The sequence below is a fragment of the Chelonoidis abingdonii genome, chromosome 25 (genome assembly GCF_003597395.2).
Source record: "Chelonoidis abingdonii isolate Lonesome George chromosome 25, CheloAbing_2.0, whole genome shotgun sequence".
In the NCBI taxonomy this organism is placed as follows: Eukaryota; Metazoa; Chordata; order Testudines; family Testudinidae; genus Chelonoidis; species Chelonoidis abingdonii.
Window position 1 is genome coordinate 2877873 of NC_133793.1, and position 22645 is coordinate 2900517.

A 22645-nucleotide genomic window follows, 5' to 3' on the forward strand; every position below is an offset into this window, starting at 1 on the left:
GGGGGCGGGCTGGGGCAGGGGTTCTCCCATGCAAGCCTGGTGCGGGAGCAGCTTTGCAGGGCCCCAGGCCCTGTGTTTACCTGGGCTGGTGTCAGTCTCCTGTTTGGCTTCTTTCCCATTCACCATTTTCTTCTCTTCCTTCTTCTATAGAGAGGAGAGGAACACGCTGAGCTGTGTCCCAAGGCGGGGGGGGCAGGGACAGACCTGGGCTCGCAGCCCTACAGACTCACGGGGAATGCCCTGCTGCCAGGACCCCATGCTGAGGGGGAGGGGACATAGCCAGGGGAGACCCCAACTCCTCCAGGCCCATCCCAGCCTGCTAGCCCCCATGGGGGCACTGACCTCCCCAGCCCTGGCACCTGCCTACTCACCACCTCCCGCACCCACCCGAGGCAGCCCTAGCCCAGTAGGGTTGGGCACAGGTCAGGCATGCGGCATCCCAGGGTCTCACCAAAGAACCAGGAGGGGCTGGGCCCAGAATCTCCCCCTCGGCCCATCACCGCGTGGCAGGGCCTGTGGCTCACACTAGATGGGCAACCCCGAGCACAGCAGGACACTCGCTGGCACACTGCACCCACAGGCACCAACCTTGGCATCAGCTGCGTCTGACTTGCGCGTCCTCTTCATGATCTCTTCCAGCCGCTGAGGCGGGAGAAGGTGAGTCAGTCCCAGAGCCCTCGCCTGGCACCCCACACTCTGCCCAGCTGGGGTCGGGGCGGCAGAGCTCCGCAGGACGATGGGTCCAACCCTGCTTGGCTCAGCCAACGTGGGCTTCAGGGGCAGCTGTCCCCACTGCACCAGACACCCATGGGGAAAGTGCTGGCAGCTGCCCCCCTCCCGCCTGTTCTCTGGGGCACAGGGCTCTGACCCGGCAGCTCATCAGGCGCTTCCCCAGAGTCCCAGCTGCCATCTGTGCAGCACCCGGGCACCGCTCTCTGCTCCCCATCCCCAGGGCTCTGCTTTGCCCTACTGCCCCTGCACCACTGCCCTCCTTCCCCTCTTCTCAACTCTGCCTGGACCACGCCAGCCTCCTGGGCTCTGTCCCCCCACACTGCCCTGCCCCATGCCTCTCTCCCTGCCCCACCTTTCCCTGCTCTCTGCCCCACCCCCTGCTCCACTCCCCCTGCCTCACCCCCACCTTCCCCTGCTCTCTGCCCCACTCTCCCTGCAATGAACCTTGACCCCTATTTCCGTGCGCCCTGCCCCACCTCCCTGCTCACCTTCTTCCTCTCCAGCCGCTCCTGCTCCTCCCTCTGGAAATGCTTCTCCCGTTCCAGCCGCTGCCTCTCGGCCTCCTCGCGGGCCCGCGCCTCTGCCTCCTCCCTCTGCAGGACAGGGGGGAGCCAGCCCCCAGGGTCAGAGCAGGCAAGGGACCCACCCCGCCCCGCCCCGCCAGGTGGGGGTGTTTCCCACCGCTGGGCCTCGCCAACCATCACGCCGGGGAGACGGAGCGAGTGGCTAGTGGAGGTCCCAGCCCCGCCCTGTGTGCGTGGCACAGGCACAGTGGGCTGCTGGGGCAGTAACACAACCAGGAGCCAGGCCCAGGCTGGGGTGTGGGTTGTGAGTGAGGGGCACTGGCAGTGCTGGGGCAGGGGGTACAGGCTGGAACAGCAGTGGGCCAGGGCTGGAGACTGTTCCTATGCTGAACCTCAGCAAAGGCTGGGCTGAGGGCCTGGTCCAGGCAGTTCAGCAACACCCCAGCTCCCCACAGAGCCTGCCCTGGCACAGCCCCTCGCAGGGGAAGGGCCAGGTGTCGCCAGCTGCCTGCCAGGTGCCACGTGGGAATTCCAGGCCACTGGTGCTTCTCTCCACCACCAGGTGGCAGGGCAGGTATGTGGCTCCCTCCCTCATTGGGGGTCTGTGCCCAGGACCTGGTGTCACCCGTGCCCACCCCATGCCACCACAGACCTCATGGTGCCACCCTGCGCCCAGTCCCTCCAAGAGCCCCCCATCCTGTTCCACTCCCCTGTGCCCACCCCCCACCCCACCCTGCCATCTGCACCTGCTTCTGCAGTCGCTCCACCTCCTCCTGCTCGGCTCGGGCCCGCTCTTTGGCCTGGCGCTCCTCCTGGCGGTGCCGCTCCTCCTGCTGCCGCCTCTGCTCCTCCTCCAGCCGGCGGGCCTCTGCCTCCCGCTGGGCCTGCTCCTGGGCCTCCCGCTGGGCCTGCTCCTCCCTCTGGCGCCTACGGCACACAGCACCTCAGTCCCCGTGCCCGATGCCTGGCCCACCCTGCCCCAGACCTCCGCGAGCTGCCAGGCTTGTGGCAGAGGGTTCCCAGGGGAGCTGGGTGGGGCACAGGACACTGCTGCTCCGGGGTCTGCCCCTGTGGACAGTCAACGCCCCCAAGTGCCAAGCTCCAATGGCCCCTCTTGGGCCCACTGTGGGGTATCAGGGCCACTGGCAGTGGGGTGAGTGCTGCCTTCCCATCCCTGGGCATGGCGGGGAATCCCGGCAGGGAGGACCCCCAACTCTGAGAGGCCAGACCACTGACCTCTCCCGCTCCTCCTGCTCCCGGCGCTCCTGCTCCTCACGCTCACGCTGCTCGCGGGCTTGCCGGCGTTTCTCTGTCAGGAGCCGGGCTGCCTCTTCTCGGTCTGTGGTGCCCGCCATGGGTTTGCCCGAAGGCATGGCAGGAGCTGGCGAGGGGCTGGCTGTGCCAGAGGGGGCAGCAGCGCCTGCAGAATGCACACAGTGTCACATACAAATTCATCACACCCACTTCCTCCCCAGGGACAGAACCCAGGAGTCCTGCTCCCACTCCCCATGATCTACACCACTAGACCCCACTCTCCTCACAGAGTGGGGATAGAACCCAGGAGTCCTGGCTCTCCCTCCCTCCCTCCCTCCCTCCCCAGGGCCAGCGACAGAACCCAGGAGTCCTGGCTCTCAGCCCCCCTGCTCCAACCACTAGACCCCCTGCCCCGAAGGCCTGGCATGGCCATTCCCAAGCAGGGAGGTGTGAAGCTGTTTGATGCAGGAAGACCCGCACCCACACCCGAGTGCTGTGAACAGATGCCCACTGGCTCAGGGGCCCGGTGCTGCACCCGAGCCATTTCCCGCCTGACCCTGCGAGGGGCCGGCGAGGGTTCTGGGAGACGTGGCTGGATCACGGTGCGTGTTCTCAGACCTGGGGGCTGCTCAGCAGGCCCAGGGGTCTTGAGAGTGTCAGGCGGGGCCGGGGAGGCTGCTCCCATCTCCTCTTCCTCCTCCTTCCTCTCGTGTGCCTTCTGCTGGCTGACATGCTCCTTGTGCTCCTCCTTGGCCCTGGGCCGCCCCTTGCGGGAGGAGTGGGCGCTGTGGGGCAGTGGCGGCTTGTGGGGTGAGCTGAGGCCTGGGCTGGGGGAAGCCGGCCGGTGGTTGGGAGTGGCAGGCGATGAGGGCTGTTTCTTTGGCCCTGGGCTAGAAACAAAGAGGAACAAAGCATTAAGGGGGACCACAGCTGCCCCCACCCTGAGCCTGCCCACCGCCATTCGCAGCACCGCAGCTTGAAAGCAGTGGCCCAGGGCCCTGCAGAGCCCCCCGTCTGGGCCCGGGCACTGCAGGCAGGGCCCCCCCGCTCTCAGCTGTGGAGTGGCTAACAGTGCCCAGGCTGAGGCAGCTCCTGACCTGCTGTCTGCGGCGGGCCGGGGCAGTCTGGGTTGGCTGCCGGGCTGGGGCTGGTGCTTCCTGAGGCCCCGCTCACGAGACAGGGCGCTCCGCTCCTTGGCGTTCTCCCGCTCCTTGTCCTTCTTCTCCTTCTTCTTCTGTGCGGCGGAAGAGAGAAATCAGAGCCCAGGAGCAGGGGATGATAACAAGGGGCTGGCGACCTGCCAGCTCACTGCGAGATGGAGGCACATGAATCTCTCACAGTCCCCTGGCTGTCACCCCCCGGTACAGAGGGGAAACCAAGGCAGAGACCTGTCCAGGGCCTGGGAGCAGCTCAGGACTGGGCTATCTCTGTGGGGCACAGCCTGAATGGCAGCCATGAGACCCCTCCAAGGGCAAGGCCTGCTCTGCAGCGGACACTAAGGCCTGGCCAGTCACTTGAGGGCTGGTCTGGTCCCGCTGGTGGGTGGCAGGCAGCAGCAGTGACGTGATCCGTTCCTGCTGGGTTTGCTGCCCGGCCAGCGCCCATCACAGGCTGGCTGCAGTGGGGCCCTGCCTGATGAACCACCCCGTCCCCCAGACACCAGGGGGGCAGAGCCCGGGGGGCACAGAGGAGCCAGGCCCTGAGATGCACCTAGGGAGAGCTGTGTTCGGGGACAGGCTGGAGGAGGGCAGCACTCACGGGCGAGGACTCAACTCTCCGGCGCAGCATCACGTCCGGGCTGCTGGCCACCACCCTGCGGCGCTCCCAGCAGCGGTGCTGCACCCGGTGGTTGTTGCAGGGGCTGAGGGGGCTGGTGGAGGCGGAGCGGGGGCACACCGGCACTGCTGGGGGCAGAGAGCACACGGTCAGGCTGGCCGCCCTGGCAGGGGCAGAGATCAGCAGCCAGCAGGCTGCAGGACCTTCCCCCCAGAGGAGTGGGGGATCCCCGGCACGTGGGGGTCTCCAGACGAACAGAGGCCTGGTGACAGACCAGGCTGAGATTACTCGCCCCCTGCCACACCGCGTTAGTGGCCAGGGCACCATGGTGTGGTGACTGGGGGCAGCAGCCGCACCCCTGGGATAATCCCTAGCTCCAAGAACAGCCATGCAAAGCCGAGAGGCACAGACCCAACAGAGCAGAGACCCTGCCAGGCTCAGCCCCAGGGGCCGGCGAGCAACCGGCCCAGGCCCCAGCCCACGGTCTCCAGAGCGGATCTCAAGGGCCGGGTCACCAGAAAGGGGCTGTCGGGTGCAGACGTGCCCAGGACAATGTAAGGCGGGGAGGGGCTGTAGAAAGAGAGAAGAAGCAGGTTAACATAAGGCTTTTCTAGCTGCACTGTCCGTGACTTTCCCCTCAGCAGGGAACCAGGGCACAGGCACCCAGAGACTCAGCATTCTTCAGAGACACCCAGCTGTCCTCCCCCGTTAGTGTGCCAGGTCCGGGTACTGCTCTGCAGGGCTCAGGATCCCAGCAGAAGCCACGTCTCGCCTGTCTGCTCTCCCAAGCTGGGTAAATCGAGGCCGAACGGCTGCGTCTCTGACCTCAGTTTGTCACGGACCGAGTCACCTGGCACCTCCTCGGACGGGGCCTTGTGCTGATCATCCCCTGACCAGCCCCATCCCATGGCTTTGGCTCTTCCGTGCTCCACGGACCCCCAGATGCCCTGGAGAGCCCAGCTTACCCTGCTCCTTGCCAGTGCCGGCCAGCGTCACGGCACTTCTGCTGCGGGCCAGGAAGGAGAGAGTGGGCGTCATGAGCCGGTCCACGATGCTGCTCTCCCAGGGGCTCAGCTGCAAGCTCCGGTCTGGAAAAGAAATAGAGTTTAGGGGAGGGAGACCTTAGCACCTCTCCAGGCCCAGCTGCACCCCCACCCTCAGGCCCTGGGTCCATGCTGGCACCAGCTGGCTAAACATCTGCCCCTTCCCCACCATCTCCATTCCTGGGTCTCCTCGCTGCCACCCCATTCAGGGCCTCAGTGACACCCCAAGCCCACAGAGAGCTCCCCAGGAGGCTGGGTTAGGGCCCCGGTGCCCCCGGACGCCTGCCAGCGCCTGCCGGTAGCAGTCCCACCTGCAAGGCCTTTGGAGCAGCTCAGCTGGACTGGACCCCTCCCTAGGGCTGCTCTCCCCCACCCCAGCCTGTGGGCCCTGCTTGAGCCACTCTCCCGGTGGGCATCCCACAGGGCCCACCCGGCACGGGAAGGGAGGGGGAGCCTGGCAGGCCTGCAGTTCCTGATCCAACGGGGTACAGCTTGGGCAAGGAGCCTCCAGGCCCTGCCTGTCCACTGCAGAGCCGCCCCCTGGCGCAGCCCCGCCAGCCCGGGCTCAGCAGAGGGCCAAGGACTGAGCCAAGCATGGAGCCCTCGCTCCTGCTGCACTGGGGTCCCGCTCTGCTGCTGCCCAGGTTGCTACTTGCCAGCACCTTCCCCAGCCTGGCGCTCGCCTCGGGGAAGACAGTGAAATGGGGGCAGATGGGCAGGGACAGACATGTACACAGTAAGAGGAGACCAGCTGGCAACTGCGCCACGGGATGACAACGGGATAGGCACTGTCCATGCCAGCTCCCCAGAGCTGGGCAGCCATTCATCCCCAAGGCCTCTTCATGCTGTGGTGATGCTGGCTCTGGGCCCAGACCCACGGCTTGCATCACCCCGGCTGTGGGGCAGGTGCACTGGCTTTGGCGTCCTCATGGACCCTGGGCCCAGCTCCCGGCTCAGCCCCTGGACAGCAAACATCTGCTCAGCCACACAGGCCAATGCTCCAAGTGTGACGGCTCCGCAGGGCTGGCACCGCAGCTCCAGGACCATTTGATGCCCTTGGCAACCTCCCCTTGCCCGTCCACGTCCTGGGCCCTGCTGGGATCCATCTGTCCCTTCACTACAACCTCCACCCCCAAAACAGCCTCAGCCACAGGCCAGCGCCCCTCCTGGGAATTCCTCTCACAGGGCGGGAGCAAACACCCTCCAGGTCAGGGTGGGTAAATCGGGGACATGAGTGACAATGGGGGGCACCAGACAAGGACCCCTAACCCCGAGTTCTCTGCTCCTTCCCCTGGCCCCACGCCTGGCTAACACAGCCCAATGGCTACTGGGGCTCAGGCCCTGGGCTCAGACCGTCATACTCCTGGAGACAGCAAGTTCTGAACTCAGGGATCAGCTGCACCTCCGTCCCACTAAGCCCCGAGACCCACGTGCCCTGGGGTTTAGCAGGCTGCCGCACCTGCTGCTTGGGCCCTGACTCGCAGGCCTGGAGGGTGGCCCGGCCCCCCGCAGAGCCAGCTCCCCTCAGCCCCCGTGGGGCAGCTGAGCCAGGTTCACACAGCCCTGCCCCTGCCAGTCACCGCCCCCATCAGCTGCTCAGCTTATTTATACCTCAGCGGGATGGGAGGGCTGCAAACTCTCATCACTAGGCAACCAGCAAACAGACCAGCAGCTCGAGGGTTATAAATAGCCCCCTGGCTCGGTGAGCCGTGGTGCAGGGCTGGGCACAGGGCTCTGGCTCCTCAGGCAAGCTCCTTGCAGAGCCAGGCAGCTCGTGCAGGCAGCCAGCCTTGTTCCCGGCGAGCTGCCCGGCCTGGGAGCCCGTATGGAAGGGCACGGCGCAGATAGACTCCTGCTCCGCCCGCCAGGCCCCCACGGCCCATGCTGCCAGGGCAAAGGCGGAGCCGGTCCAAGAGCTAGCCCCTCCCCATGAGCACTGCGGAGAGGGGGAGGGGGACAGCTCCAGAGGGCACCATCCCCCAGCAACCCCCCCGCCTGGCCCCATAGCCAATCGAGCCCACGCAGCTGGCAGCCCAGCCATGACCCCACGCTCTGAGCACAGCAGCGCCATCCCCGTCCGTTCCCCCCCGGTCACACATGCATGCAACCCATTGTGCCTCACATGCCAGTCACACTAACAGATCACAAGCACTCTGCCAGCTCACCCCCAGCCCAAGGGGCAGCAAGGATCCTAGTGCGAACGGCACTAGCCCCTCTGGTGCTGAGTTCACCGGCCCTGCGCAGCTTTCCCCCTGCTCCCTTGGGTGAGAGCTGCCGAGGGTGGGGGGCGGTCCCCGAACGGCCTCAGCTCCCAACGAGAGCTGGGTCACGGAGCCCTCAGTCACAGGCAGAGCGGCATCCGCAGAGCACCATGCTGGCAGGCCAGGTGAGGGGCTTTGCCCAGCAAGCAAGGAGATGCCTGCAGGCTCCTGGCTCTCCCTGCAAGAGAAAACAGCAAACGGCTTCTCCCCTTTCCACGAGCGGCGCATTGCGAGGGCAGGGATTGGGGGGGATGGGCACTCCTTGGCACTCAAGGGGGCATCTCCCTAGTGCTGGGCTGGAACTGGGGTCAGCTCCCTCAGCTGCTTCTCCCCACTGGCCCCATGCACTGGTGGGAAAGGCAAAGGTCTCTTACTTCTACTGGGAGAGTTCCAGAGAGTGGCGGAGGATTTGGAGAGCCGCTTGTTGATTATAGAGTCCACGTGTTTGGGGAGGTTAACAGCGGACACTGAGCACCGGCTCGCACCTAAAGGAGGGAAAAGACACAAGGGCATTACGGTCACGGCGGCTGGAAGCCGGGGGAACCTTGCATGCAGGCATGCAGCATCGTGTGCCCCTCGAGTGGCAGGACGGAGCTCCCATCGGCGGGGATGTGGGCACTAGGGCGGCGGCCGGGGCTCCGGGAGGACGTCTGCCCCCAGCACAGGACTGCAGGGGTGGAGAGGCAGCGTCATAGCAGCCCTGTGCAGACAGGAGACAGAGCCCTGGGTGCGGCACACAAGAGGCACAAGGACAGCTGCTGGGATCCACTGAGAGCTGGCACCTGCTGGCACATCCATCGGGGGTGCTGGACCCGCTGGAGGGAGCGATGAACAACGCCAATGCCCTGTGGCACTCTGGCTTCCTGGGGCAGGAGGCTCGGCTTGGCCCATCCCGTGAGAGGTTCTGCTCATCAGGCAGCGATCTCCTCTGCCAGGACATAGCAGGGTACTTTGGGACGATGAACCTGGGCCCATGAGAAGCCAGGTCTGTGTCTGGCCCTGGAGGCTGCCGGGAGCAGGGGCGGTGCTAGGAGGGGCTGAGAAGTTGCTGGCTGAGGACCCCAGCTTGGGGTCAAAGGGCAGTTCACCTCTCCCAAATCCCAGCCCCATTGGGGCAGCATCTCCAGTGCACATCGCAGCTGGTGCCAGCAGAGAGAGAGCAGTGGAGTTTGGTTGGAGAGGAGGTTGGGGGGCTGCAGGCACTAGAGAGGCTATCCCCAAACATACACACTGAACCCAGCCCCCCTTGATCCTGTCCTGCTCTGGTCCCGACCCTCTCTGAGCATATCCCGGCCCTCATCACTGCTCTGGCGCGGTGGGAGTTTGCATCAGAGTGCCAGGGGCTGGGGGCTAACCCGCGTTTCAGACACAGGCCAGGGCAGGCTCTGCCCACCCGAGGGACTGCCCCAGGATGGACCTGCCACCTCCCATCTAACTCACTGCAGCTTGCCCTGATCGGGGTGCAGCCCTCCCTGGGCAGTGCAGGGGAGGGGGAGCAGCTTGGCCACTGTCAGAAGTCCCAGCCAGGGACCAGCCATGGGAGGCCTGGGAGCAGAGTCCCTTCGAAGGTTTTGTCTCACAGCGCTCCATGCAGCCGCATGCCTTGGAGGTGGGAGCTGGGGCATTCTCTGCTCTGAGCCAGCAGCTGTTGAGTGGCACAGGCTGGCAGCCAGAGCGGAGGCCTGAGGCAGGGACGTGGCACTCAGGCTGGGGCTCCAGGGCTGTCACCATCTGCTCCCAGTGGGGCAGGTCTGGGCACCCTGAGGGAGCAGACCTCCTGCCCCACTGAGAGCCCTGCAGCAGGGCAGGGTGTCAGACGGGGCCGGGGGGCGGAGATCTCCTGGTCAGTTCATTGCGTGGGAAAGAGCCATTTGGAAAAAAAAAAAAAAAAAAAAAAGAGCAAAAAGCGGGTTTGCTCTCAAACTGCTTAGGGATGGAACCTGCAAACGCAGCTGCTGACAGGCGGAGCTGGCCCGAGATGCCCACGGAGCTGCCCCACTGCGAGCTTCCCAGCCTCTGGGATAATCAGATCCAGGGTGTCCCATGCTAGGCCCCCTGGAACCAGAGGGCAGCGAGTCAGAATGACTGGTGCCCCCAACTGGCTGGGGTGCTCCAGGCTGTTCAAGCACCTGTCAGAATTTGGGGCAGGGTCGGAGCTGGGCCGAGCTCTCCCAGGTCGGGACCCTGCTTATGAACCCAGCTCCATCAATGGCTCCCAGCAGAAACCAAACCAAACTCAGCCATTCCCACCAAGTTCCCCCACAAACGACACTTGGACTCAGCCAGTGCACACCCCGACATCTCTCATGCTGCTGCCTCTCCAGCACCTCGGCCTGCGCCCCTTACAGCCAGCCTCTAGCTCCTCTGGCTGCAAAGAGAACCCCAGAAACGTGGCCTGCATGTAAATGAGGCAGAGACATTTACTTGAGTCTGCAGAGACCCTGCACCCACAGCTCGGCAAGGAGAATCCCCCCATTTGCTCAGCGGCCCAGCCACAATCACGTCAATGCCAGCACTGTTCACTATTTCACGCTGCACGTGTGGAAGAGCAGAGAGGGCTGTGGGGGTGCATCCCCGATCTGCACAACTCACGGGGAGCAACGCTGCATTTCAGTGCCACAGGTGGGCGCTTAGGGAGCTGCCTCGGCAGGTTTCTTTCCCCTCAGTCAAAGCGGAGCTGAGCCCAGCAGAGCCATAGGCATGGTCAAGCCCCCTCGACCCGGAGAGGTGACCTCACAGGGTGGAGCTTGTTTGTGGGCAGAGCCTCCCGCATTCGGGCCCTGCTCAAACCTGTCCGTTGGGGGAGCCGGCGCGAACGCTGGGCAGTGCCAGTCCCAGCTGAGTCCCCAGGAACGGGTGAAGACGCAGTAAGGGGACAAATGACTCAGAGGCCCGTCCCACCTGGCCGCGAGGGGCTCCCAGCAGGCGGAGCGAACACGACGGATGGTGCTCTGTGCAGCGCCAAGCTGGCTGCAGCCCCAGCTCAGCACACACAGACCAGACATCTACTGGACCGCGCCAGATCTCCACCCGGGGACAGGCCCCCAGAACACTATGCCATTTCCACACGTGCTCACTTGTGCCACATTCCCAGAGAGACAGAGGACGACACGGCACCGACGCAGCTCCGTATTCACAACAACCAGCTGATGTGACTCCCTTCCTGCAGGCTGCCCAGGCACGGCCAGATGAGGGCACGGACGGAGAGCGAGCGGGCACCAACACCCCTGCCCGCGGATAGGACACCAGCCACTGAACTCCGCTGGGCAATGTGGACCTGGAGCACCCACACACAGGGCAAGGGCACCGAGAGCGACACCCTGGCACAGAGGGAGGGGCCCCAATGGGCGCAGGGTACCATGCTGGTGCCGCTGCGCAGAGGGCAGCTGCTCAGGGGCAAGGAGGTTCTGATGGATTGCCCCAGCCCTGCCCCTACCTGGGCACTGCAAACCTGCCAAGCCCTTCCCTCGACCACTCCCAGCAGCAGCCTGAAGGCAGGCTGTGGTGGGTGAACCCTGGCACAGCTGACTGCAGAGCATGGCCCGCTGCAGAGAGCTTGGTGCCCCACCTGGGCACGGGAGAGTTCCTAGGATTCCACATCCCCCCCTTCCATCTTCTCACACCAACAGAGAGCCCAGGCAGCTTGCGCCCAGCCATGCATGCGCCTGAGCCCCCGACTCACCATCCTTGTGCCGGGGGGAGCTCTGGTGCAGCGCGCCAGCCCACGACCACCTCTGCTGCCGGATCTCAGCCCAGGTCTTCTTGGCTGACCTCTGGATGGCGGCTTCGTAGCGCTCCTGTGACAAAGAGAGGAGGGGGTGAGGGGCAGGGGCAGGCGGAGGGAGCAGGCGCAGAGCAGCCTGCAGCTGCACAAGCTGCATCCCGGCCTTGGGGCCCAGCCTGAGGGGTCAGGGTGAGGGACTGGGGCAAGGGGCTGGCTCTGAAACTAGGCCCTGGGGAGGAGGAGGAGCCGCCGTGATGTGGGCCCCAGAGCGAGCCAGGACAAGCACCTGATGCTGGCCGCACCCAGCACTGCCAGGGCACGTGGAGGGAACTGCAGAAGGCGGGAACTGGGGGGCAATTGCATGCTAGGAGGGTGCAGGGGCACAGGGGAGGTGGGGGCTGAGGTGACTGGAGAGCTTGGGGTGGTTTTTCCATTCCGTTTTGTGCCCGGGAGGTCTCGTACCCAGAGGCACGGGTGCCACCCAGAGGCTGCCCCTGCCCTGCCCAGCGCCGTGCCCACCTTGTTCTTCTCCAGCTTCTGCCTCTGGCGCTCCTCCAGGATGGCCCGGCGCTTCTCTGCCTTCAGCCTCTGCTCCTCCAGCCGCTTCCTGCGCTCCTCCAGCTGCCTCTCCCGCAGCACCTGGGCCTTCTCCTCCTTCTCCAGCCACAGCGCTCGCTTGGTGGCTGCCGAGAGAGCCGAGTTGTGAGGGGACGGAGCCCCCAGCAAGCTGGCCGGCCTGCGCCACAGGGGCAGGCTGGGCCGGGTTCCTGCCCAGGGCCTGGCTAGGGTGGCTGGGCTCAGTCTGTGGTGCCCCACCCCGGCCCTTCCACTTAAAGGTCACAACAGTACAGGGCCTCTAGAAACAGTGCCCTCCCGTCCCCCCGTCACGTCCGAAAAAACGAAGCCATTGATGGGACCCGGCGCCTGGCCCAGCACCTCAGCCTCTGCCAGACCATGCAGCGAGGGCCCTCGGATACGCTGCCCCACAGCCCTTTCCATCCTGGGCCTCTCCGCTCCTGGGGCCAGGAAGTGCCAAACGCGATGGGGACCCCATCTAAACTGGCCCCCTTTCACTGCCCAAGGCAGATACAGCGAAAGAGGGCAGCCCCCAGGATGCAGCCCCCAGCACAGCACTGCTGGCCACAGGGATGATGGGCTTTTCCCCCTTCCTCTGGACACTGGCCAGACAGCAGCGGGTGGAGCAGTGGCCACTCTGGCCCTGCAGGGCATGGGGCACTGCCCAAGGACGGGTGGGAAGCCCTGGGACAGCACCTCTGACTGACTGCTCACTTAGATCCCCCAGGGAGTGGAGGAGCAGAAGCTCTGGAAAGGCCCGGAGTTGGGCACAGTGGGGCCGTGGAGCCACTGGGATGAGGTGTCCGGAGGAGCTGGAGGATTTGAGGCAGCAATGGCTGGGCCCGGAAGAGAGGAGTCTGGGGCCAGGACAAAAGGGAGTGGAGAAGCACATTCAGGGAAACAATGGGGGAATGAGGGTGGAAATAGTTGGGAGACAAGGAGACTGCTGTGTAGGGACGCGGAGGGGGCCCTGCAGCGCGACTGCCGGGAGCTGCAAGAGCACGAGGCCCTGGCTTGCTCAGGGCTCCTAGGGCAGCAGGGGCACCGCGTTTCACCGAGATCCCAGCGCCCAGGGCTAATCCTCCAACTCCCGGCTAATCAGCCTCCCAATGAATGCGCAAAGCTCTTCTGACTGGGTTTGTCTTTATCCTGCTTTCCTCTTTGAGAACCGAATCCAGGCCCAGTCCCTGGAGCCCACGGCACCCTCTCCATGCTCCCATGTGCCCATCGCCCACCGGAGCCCCCCCAGAGCCCAGGACACCTGCACACACGGCCCTCTCCCCCAGCGCCCTTCTGCAGGAGCCTGGCCTGGGGCTCACCCAGGTACTTGGCCCGCTCCTCCCTCCGCTCCTTCGCCTGCCTCTGCCTTGCTTCAGCTTTCTGGGCACCTGCGGGGCAAAGGAGAGAAAATCTGCTCAGCACAGGGCTCTGTGGCCCCACCCTGCCCCCACCTGCCGGCCAGGGGCGGCTCGGGACATCTGCTGGACAGAGGGGAGGTGCCAACGTGTGATCCATGAGGGTTGTGCCTGTGGCCTCGGCCAAGAGCCGCCCAGGGAACCGGACCATGGCATGAGAGCACAGGCAGCTGCTCTGCGCAGTCCCTGGTGCAGCACTGGCCAGGATGCTCCCGCTAATCCCTGCAGAGAGGTGCTCTGGGGCCGCACACCCGCCTGGGCCCCAGCTGGCCTGTGCAAAGCCTGGCCCAGCACCCGCAGCTGGCTGCAGGGATCAACGCACAGCTCCTGTGAGCCCCACTTGGGTCGTCCCAGCCCCACTGCTCTGGGCCTGTCCACCAAGCAGGAATCGTCCCCTCTGGCCAGGGCTCTGGAGGCAGAAGAGGAGGTACCCAAGGCCCCGTGCAGCACTGCCCCAGGGGCTCACACACCTTGCTTGGGCCTGGGGCCGCTGGCCGCTGCGGCACGGAGTGGAGAAGCAGTGGTGGCAGGGGATGGCCCATTGCTCCTGCAAGGTAGCGCTTCTCCCGTGGGGGCGGCTGCAGTTGGGGAAAGCCAGGCATTTCCTGGAGGGCTCTTTGCTCCTGCAGGGGTCCCTTCCACAACGGCTGGAGAAACTACTGGGGCCGGCTGGTCTCCCCGGGGGGGCAGAGCTTCTCCTGGAGGTGGGGGGGCAGCGGCAGGGGCTGGTTGGTCTCCCCGCGGGGGCAGAGCTTCTCCTTGAGGTGGGGGGGCAGCGGCAGGGGCTGGTTGGTCTCCCCGGGGGGGCAGAGCTTCTCCTGGAGATGGGGGGGCAGCGGCAGGGGCTGGTTGGTCTCCCCGCGGGGGCAGAGCTTCTCCTTGAGGTGGGGGGGCAGCGGCAGGGGCTGGTTGGTCTCCCCGGGGGGGCAGAGCTTCTCCTGGAGATGGGGAGGCAGGGGCTGGTTGGTCTCCCTGGGGGGGCAGAGCTTCTCCTGGAGGTGGGGAGGCAGGGGCTGGTTGGTCTCCCCGGAGGGGCAGGGCTTCTCCTTGAGGTGGGAGGGCAGTGGCAGGGGCTGGCTGGTCTCCCTGGGGGGGCAGGGCTTCTCCTTGAGGTGGGGGGGCAGCGGCAGGGGCCAGCTTGACTTGCCAGGGGGGCAGGGCTTCTCCGGAAGATGGGGCAGCAGCAGCAGGGGCTGGCTGGTCTCCCTGGGGTGGCAGAGCTTCTCCTGGAGATGGGGGGGCAGCAGCAGGGGCTGGCTGGTCTTGCCGGGGGGGCACGGCTTCTTCTTGAGATGGGGGGGCAGTGGCAGCGGCTGGCTGGTCTCCCCAGGGGGGCAGGACTTCTCCTGGAGGAGTCACTGCAACAGAGGCAGGTGTGGCAGGGGGGGAAGGCTGGTGGCTCTGAGGCGGGATGCACTCTCCCATAGGGGTCGCTGCGGGAGGGGCAGGCCAGTCACTCCTGGGGGTCAATGTTTCTCCTGTAGATGGGGAGGGGGCTGCAGCAGGAGCTGGCAGGTCACTCTTCGGGGGGATGCTCTGCCCTGGAGGGGGTGCTGCTATAGCTGAAACACAGAAGCAGAAGAGAAAGAGGTCAGTCCTTCCCCAGAGCCCAGGCCAGCCCCACACATGGGCCCCAGGGCACATCGCCAGCCACATGGGGGCAGGAATTGGGGGAGGTCAGCGTGCCAGAGCCCCACACTGCCACCCCACCCCAGCGCTCCTGACCGCAGCCTCACTCAGCAGCCACCCCTGCCAGCTGCATTCTGGGGCCAGTGGTGATCAATGGCCGGGCGGGGCCGTCCTGGCATCGCGCTGGCTCCAGGGGGCCACCAGTGCTGCCCATCTGCCCTGGGCCGTAGAAGCAGAGGGGGAGCCAGCTGGCGCCACCCTCCCCAATGGCCACTGACTATTTTAGCCTCGAAACAGGAACCAAGGATGGGATGTGAGAAGTGACACTGAATGCTGCTCGCTTCAGCCCCAGGGCCTGTGACTCACAGCCTGCCTCCCCACCCCAGTTCCCCAAGTACCCCTTTCCCCCAAGTCCCTCGGCAGCCCCCCTCCACCTCTGCCAGGCATGGAGCAGCCCCTGGGGGCCCCCCCATGTGTCTCATACAAGGGCCACCCAATGCTCATTCTCTCAGGCCTGGGCAGACGGTTCAGCCCCATCGGAGGAGGCTGGGCTCAGAACCGCCCTGTCGGCAGCTGGCTTGGCCAGGGCGGATTTCTGAACAAAATGGCCACATACCAGGCAGGGAGCTGGCCAGAGGGGCAGAGTGGGCGTCCGTGGGGACCAAGCCAGCCCGTCCCCTTGGAGTGACCTTGCCACAGGCCAGCCCATGGCAGCTCGCGCCCTACGTGGCCTGTCCCCCATTCCTGTGATGTGCACAGCGCCATAGGGTGCCTGGAGCAGAGACAAAGCCCCAGGTGCCAATTCCCTGCGTGAGCAGGGGCAGCACGAGTAGCCAGGGCGTGGGTCTCAGGAGGGAGGGGGGTGCCAGAACCCACAGGCTAGACTGGGGGAAGGGGAGATCTGAAGGAAGCAAAGGGGACCCAGTGCCCAGGAACCAGGTGTGTGCTCCCATAGGGCTGCATGGACGGTGTCCCCGCATTGGCAGGACCAGCGAAGACCCACAGCATGAGGACGGAGGGGACAGGGCAGGGGCTGGAGCAGCAGCTGGGTGGGTGGGACAGGTTCCAGCTGGGACGCAGAGTTCCCGGTGTCCCAGGGAGATGGTAGGGCCAAGCCGGGGGCTCCTTCAGCCAATCCACAGTCATTGGCATCCCCAAGGAGGGGAATGGTCTGACCCCCAGGGACAGCATTGGACACTCAGGGCATTGCTGGGGTCAGATCCCGCAGGCCCTGTCTTGACCCATTCCAAACACAGCCGTGTCCCCCCATGGAAGGCAGGGTCCCATGGCAGTTAGTTGCCCACACGCCCCATGCTCCAGGTGCCAGGCACAGCACGTCCCTCCAGCTAGCTCACACAATGCACAGAGCGCCCATCGGCGAGGGCCTGGCACTGCCCAGCACCGGCCATCAGGGCACAAAGCCACCCTGTTTCCTGTGGGAGCAGCTGCCTGCCCTGCTCCCAGGTGGGGGCTGAGGGTCCTGGATCCTCAGCTCAAAGTGGAGCCTGCCCCAAAACAGCACCACTCACAAGGGAAGGGTTCCTGGAGTGGGGAAGGGGAGTGCCTGGGGCTGGACACTGCACAACAGGAGGCAGGAACTCCCCACCCAGCTGACTGGGAGTGCAGTGCCCCTTCCCCTCCCAGCGCTGGAGCAGGAGCTGACTTTCCCAGCCCAGGACAGTGCCGTCCCAGCTCCCCCAGCGTCATCGCTCCAGCCCAGCTCTGGTCCCGGCAGCAGAGACAGAGCCTGCGGCAAGTGCCTGCACACAACAATTGACTAATGCTGCAAGAATGTCCATGTGAGGCCGACGCATCTCCAGCAACCGAAGGCCGCCTCCCCCGCGCGGGGCCACCCATCACCTCCCGCACCACACCCGCTCCCACAGGAAGTGACAGACTGGGTCTGACCGGACGGACGTGCAGGCCTGGCTGTGGGAGCAAGACAAAGCAGGGAGAACACCCCCCAACACACACACTGGGGGTTGCTGGGAGTCAGCAGAGAATGGGGCTGGCTCCTGCCCATGCTACAGGAGGGCGTGTTAGGAGGGCATCCCATGGGCCACTCGGCAGAGCTGGCAGGTTCAGCGCCAGTTCAGATACAGGCTAGCGGGGGCTGCAGTTCAGGACTGAGAGAGTGAAGGTGCCATGACTCGTTTGCCACCTGGGGCTCAGGACACTTCCCCTCTGCTGGAGGTGCCCAGGTCCCTGCCCACTGACATCCCCAGAAACAAGCGAGAGACAGCTGCCCTCTCTGGCTGCAGCGGGGCCTGCGTGCGGGTTTGGAGAGCACATCCCCTTGGGAGCAGTTTATTTCAGCCCTGGCGTCGGGGCTGCCTATGTCCATCATAGGAGCCAGGCAGGGGGTGGAGATAGGAGCAGGGCCTGGATCCGGGGTTGCTGCATTACGGTGTCACTATGGAGCATCCACAGAGGAGTCCAATGGACAGACAGACGGACCCGTAGGAAGGGCACGGACAGTGAAGCCAACCCGTCCCCACAGACAAGCATTGCCTCAGCCTGCCCCCTTCACACCAAGGGGTCACAGCTGTATCATTAGGCAGCATGGCCAATGGGAAAAGTGCCTCCAGACATAGGGCCCTGGGGGAGCAGGCCCTCCAGACGCCAATCACCAGGCAGGACCACATGGGTGCTCTCCCCACACCCGCACCATGGCAGCAACATGGCCGGTGGCTGCACAAGGCCCCATCAGTGCAGGCCCAGGAGAGGGAAGCAGCTGGGCACTTTGGGAGGGGCCAGGATCCCGCAGCGGATTGGGGGGAGAGGGGCCTGCAGTGCCATGGGGTCCCTGGTGGGACGTGCCCACAGTCCAGGCTGGGGAGAGCGTGATGGCAGTGCCCTCCCAGAGCCATGGCCACTCCTGGGATGCCCAAGCCATGGTCGGTCCCTTCCCTCCATCCCTAACGAGGACCAAGAGCTAACCCATCCATGCCAAGAAAAGAGGCAAAGCCACCCTCCCCCCCGAGGAGCTGCGCCTAGAGTTCTGCTCTGTGGCTAGGGTGGCTCATGCCTGCTCCATGCACCTGGGCTCGTCGATCCCCGTGACCCTCTCCCCCAAGCACAGGGCCCTCGCTTCACCGAGTGGGTCTCATCTCTGAGCACCTGAGCCACCCAATACAGAACTCAGCTGGGGCAAAACTGCCAGCACTGGCCACCCCCACAGCTGGGAGGAGACAGACAGACATGCCACCCTGGAGGGGCACCGGCTGCACCAGCACAGGAAATGATCAAACCCACAAAGGGCTTTCACCATAGTCAAAAACTCAGCAAGCAGCTGGGCGCGAACGGCTGTCTGTGTGTGCCAGGCAGAGGGGCATCGGCAGCGCCTTGTGCCAGGGGGAGCCTAGGGCTAGGACAGCGGCAGGGACTGTGGGTCAGGACTGAGGGGCACTAGCAAAGGTGGGGGAAGGGAGGTAGGGATTTGCTCTGGCTCACTGGCATTGCCTCCAACACACCCAAAGAGCCCTCCCCAAACAGGTACGTCCCTGACACACAGAAACCCATTTCCCCCATTGCAGGACCTGGCCCCGGTCCCCGCGCCCACAGACACAACAGGGGAACACACCGTCCCTGCCTCTGCGAGGAATTGCTCCCGCGTGCGCCTTTCCTGCCAGGCTGCTCCCACTCATCAGTCTGCACCGGCGTGGGCGCGTTACACACCAGATCAAAGGGGCGTTTTGTTTACAAGGCAGCGGGTGTCAGTGCTGGCATCACAGCGCCAGGTTCCCAGCAAAGCTGCAGCACAGGCAGCGTGAGCCGGATGGCTCCGAGATTCACGGCCTCCGTGCAGCTGCACCAGGAAAGCTTTGGCCCAGCTTCTCACTGAGCTCAGCACCCTCCTGGGGGCTGGGTTCCTGGAGAGCTCCACTCACAGTCAGGCTTGGAAACGAGAGCTGAATTCTAGCAGCCAGCAGCTCCCCACGGGGACACCAAGAGCCAGAATCTCCAGAGAACCCAGCACCCTGTGTGAGCTGAACAGGGGCATCCAGAGCCATGGACCCAGCTCCCAAAATGTGGCGCCAAGGCCGAGGGTCAGTAACACCCTCCCACCGACCCCCTGCCTTCTGCTGCATTGTGTTCTCCAGCTGCTGCTCAGAGCCATGGGGCCAATCACCATTCTCTAGTTGTTAGGTTTCAACGTGCCACGTTCGAAGGGCTGCCAGCACCTCGACCTCTAACTGCGAGGGCCCTGCCTGGCCAGCCTGGCTCAGCCTCGGAGGGGTTTGGGAGCTGGGGTGGCTGCGCCGGCAGTGGAAACCCAGCCCACACTTTCACAGCTCATGCCCCTGCTCAGAGAACACGAGCACTCAGCAGCCCCTGCCTGTTTACAGAGCAGCATACGGGGCAGTGCAAGAGAAATGCCAGGCCATGCTGCAAGGGAACACAAGTAACCACTGCAGCAGCAGCCAGGAAAGGGCAAGAGAGACACCCAGCTCCAGGGCTGAGTGCTGGCAGGGGGAGGTCACTCCAGGGCAGCCCAATCTCATCCTTGGCACATTTCCTCTTTTCCTGACCTCACTTGCCTGCATCTAAAGGTCCAGTCAGTGCCAAGCTCTTCCCTGGCCCCCACGGCAATCCTCTTTGCCACCGGGCGCAGTGGGAGGGCACGTGTGCAATGTGGTGTGGGCACACTGGATGTGCAGTGCAGTGCAGCTGTGCCATCCTTGCACATGCACAGAGCACCAGTAGGGTGCGTGGCAACACTGCTGCCCCATGGGGTCTCCTGGCCTCAGCCTGGGTTACGGATCCAGTATGGATGAGTGAGCCGCAGACGCTGGCAGCTCGCATGGGAACAGTTCAAAGCCCCTTAGTAGGAAGTGCCAGTTATAAGTAAGCAGTTGACAACTGATTAGCATCTATTAACCCTTTATAAATGTGACCTTAATACAGCGCATGACCCAGACCCCCGACTCTGGCCAGACCCTGCTAACAGCATCCCTGGTGCGAAGGGCTGCCGGAGCCCTGTCTACACAAGGGCACCTGCCCAAGGAGAATTTTCCTGAGCTTGTGGGTCACCCAGTCAGCTATGGCTCCGTGTTCCCAGCACGGGAACACACCGTGTCTGGGCTGGGATCCCACGAACCCCACTGAGCGTGCCCCAGACAGGAAGGGGACCAGGCCAGCAGAAACCAGGCAATGGGGGACTCAAAGGCCTGAGAGCAGCTCTGCCTGCAGCCCAATACTGTCCCCACCCCGGCCTGCCGCAGAAGCAGGCTCCACGCCCCAAGGAGCATACCAGGGGCTGGCACAGTCTGGCTGTCGGAGCCAACTCGGGGCATCATTCAGCTGCTGCATGCAGAGCTGGGAGCTAGCACCCTGCTCCATTTCTGGGAGAGGGTCTGCATTCTGCTCCCTGGGTGCTCGCTGTGTTTCTCCAGGGAGCCATCAGCCCCAATCTCCTCCAGGAGCCCATGGCAGCAGCAGCATCAGGCAGGAGACCCCAATGGGATCCTGGTGCTTGGGTCCCACAAACCGCTGATGCTGCGGCGCATGGCAAGGAAGGGCGACGCTGCGGTGACTGCTGAGCATTTGTGTGGGGAGCAGCCCATTCAGACACACGAGCACAGGGGCACGTGCATGGGGAGTCGTCGCTGTGCCCAGGGAAGCGAGGCCCCCTCAGCTCCAGGGCTACAGCCCTGAGTATCACAGCAGCGTGGAGCCTCTTGGGGGGTTCAGACCTTGCACTCCAGACTGATTAGACTCTGATGTAACAGTTTGTAAATAACAGTCTGATCCAGCACCATCTAGCGCTTAGAGCAGCGCCCAGGGAGCCAGGACTCCTGGGTTGTGTGTTCCTAGTTCTGAGAGGAGAGTGGTGTTTAGTGGTTAGCATGGTGGGGGTGAGAGCCAGGACTCCTGAGTTCTATTCCAGAGTCTGCATGGCTACATGCCTCAGTTTCCCTATCTATAAAACTCACAGGACAATTGGGAGGCCCAGCCAATGCTCAGACCAGTCTATGCATGGAAGCCCCTGAACTAGCAGTGGGGAGGCTGAAGTGCACGCAGCCCTAGGGCAGCAGCACGCGAGGTGAGATGTGGCTGCAAAGCCGGCCCCTCTCTGCAGGGTGACGTAATGTACCCCAAGAGCCGAGGGCTGGGTAATGTTTGCAAAGCGCTCTGCAACCTAGGGCTGGACAGGGCCCCTGAGACAGACAGACACAGGGGCTGTATAAAGGGCCCCGGCCACAGCCAGGACAGGAGAGAAAACCAAACGCGCAAGGACCAGCCCTGGCTGGCTCCTGATGGCAGCACAGTGCAGCCGCAGGGCCAGGGCCTGGCAGGCCAGAACGACCCCCTGCCATCTCGGCACTTTGGCCACAAAGGCAGCAAGCTGCCGGTCGGTATTTCTAAGCACAGACCCAGCCTGTGGCTGGCAAAGGGCAGTTTGCACTAGCGCTGGGGCTGCCTAGTGAGAGTGTCCCCAGGGATCCCAGAGACACCCCGCACCACTGGCAGAGGCATGCTCGCCCCAGGGGCTTTGAGAACAGCGCTGGCATGGGGAGGGGATGGCATCGCTTTCCAGTAACAACAAAGCTCACACCTGCAAGGGGCTCATTCCAGGGGAGAACGTGGAAAAACCACCTGTGATGGGCACCCCACCCCAGTGTCTCCTTCCACCGCATGCACGTCCCCCTTCAACACATGCTGCACCCTGCCTTGCAGCTCCTGCAGGGAGGCATCCTGGCAGGTGAGCCCAGCCCGCGGTCACTGCCAGGGATGAGGATACAGAGGGAGGAGCAAGAGCTGGAGATGGCAGCCTCATGGGTTCTTGGCTGTCTGGGCTGGACCAGCTCCATCCTGCTGCGTTGTAAGAACTGCCCCAGCCCTCTGCCCACAGCATTGGGTGTGTCTGAACAGTGCTCTGCCCAGTGCAACCCTGCACTCAACTGAACCAGCTCTGCCCACAGCCCCTCTTCCCCCTGCCACTGCACAGCAATGCCCCCTGGCAGCATCCCCCCAGTGGGGCAGGCAGGAGGGGGACCAGCAGAGTCCCCCATCCTGGGGCTCGCGGTGCCCTACACAGCAGCTTGGCTGCTCCAACGGGTTAGACACACATGCACATTTCCACCTGCAGCGGCAGCTCCAGTCTGACCTGTGCTAATGCCCTAAGCCCTCCAAGTGCCACCTGCAGCGATCCGGCCTCCGCTCTGCCCGCCTCGGAGCTAGCACAGAACCAGCCACCCCAGCATTGGCCTAGTGCACACAGGCCAGGGAGGGAGCCCAAGGGGGCCTGGCATGGGCAAACATGACATGAGCCAGAGACAGCCCGTTCACAAACCTAGCCTGTCCCATCCTTCCCCGCCACACACACACACTGCACCCCTTCTCTGCTGGAACGTTTGGCTGCATGTGGAGCCAGATGTGGCGAGGAGACTCTGGCCATTTACAGGCCAGGGGTAGTTGAGGGTATCACCCCCTCCTCCTCCCAGGGTCCCAGCTCCCCTCCATGGCCAAGCCAGAAAAACTCTCTGAGAGGCAGCCATGTCCCGCCCCACCCGGGGCCTGCAGCCACCAGATGAGGGAAAGCTTCAAGCCCAGGATGACGTCTCAGAACAGATGGCAATACTTTCCCAGATCCCCAAACGTGCCCAAGGCAAGGCCGGGGGATGGGTGACTCTGCCCAACGCCCAGCCCAGTCAGGATCCCCTTGCACACGATTTCCCTTCAGGCCTCTCGGACCTGCAGCCAAACC

At 64.5% G+C, this 22645-nt stretch overlaps 1 protein-coding gene across 4 annotated transcripts in view; it reads right to left on the minus strand.

Moving 5' to 3' along the window:
* MAP7D1 (MAP7 domain containing 1) overlaps positions 1-22645 on the minus strand; it is a 37086-nt gene that overhangs the window by 2429 nt on the left and 12012 nt on the right. The window contains exons 2-15 of one of the 4 annotated variants that reach the window (XM_075060752.1): positions 13776-14867; positions 13210-13278; positions 11834-11997; positions 11273-11387; positions 7965-8075; positions 5252-5374; positions 4269-4411; positions 3608-3744; positions 3129-3400; positions 2493-2676; positions 2003-2183; positions 1221-1325; positions 589-642; positions 81-144 (exon numbers count right to left, since the gene is read on the minus strand). In XM_075060752.1, coding sequence (XP_074916853.1) covers positions 81-144; positions 589-642; positions 1221-1325; positions 2003-2183; positions 2493-2676; positions 3129-3400; positions 3608-3744; positions 4269-4411; positions 5252-5374; positions 7965-8075; positions 11273-11387; positions 11834-11997; positions 13210-13278; positions 13776-14867 — 2814 coding nt within the window. Of the gene's footprint in view, positions 1-80; positions 145-588; positions 643-1220; positions 1326-2002; positions 2184-2492; positions 2677-3128; positions 3401-3607; positions 3745-4268; positions 4415-5251; positions 5375-7964; positions 8076-11272; positions 11388-11833; positions 11998-13209; positions 13279-13775; positions 14868-22645 lie in introns of all 4 variants that reach the window. The other 3 variants (XM_075060753.1, XM_075060751.1, XM_075060754.1) reach the window with 3 other exon arrangements.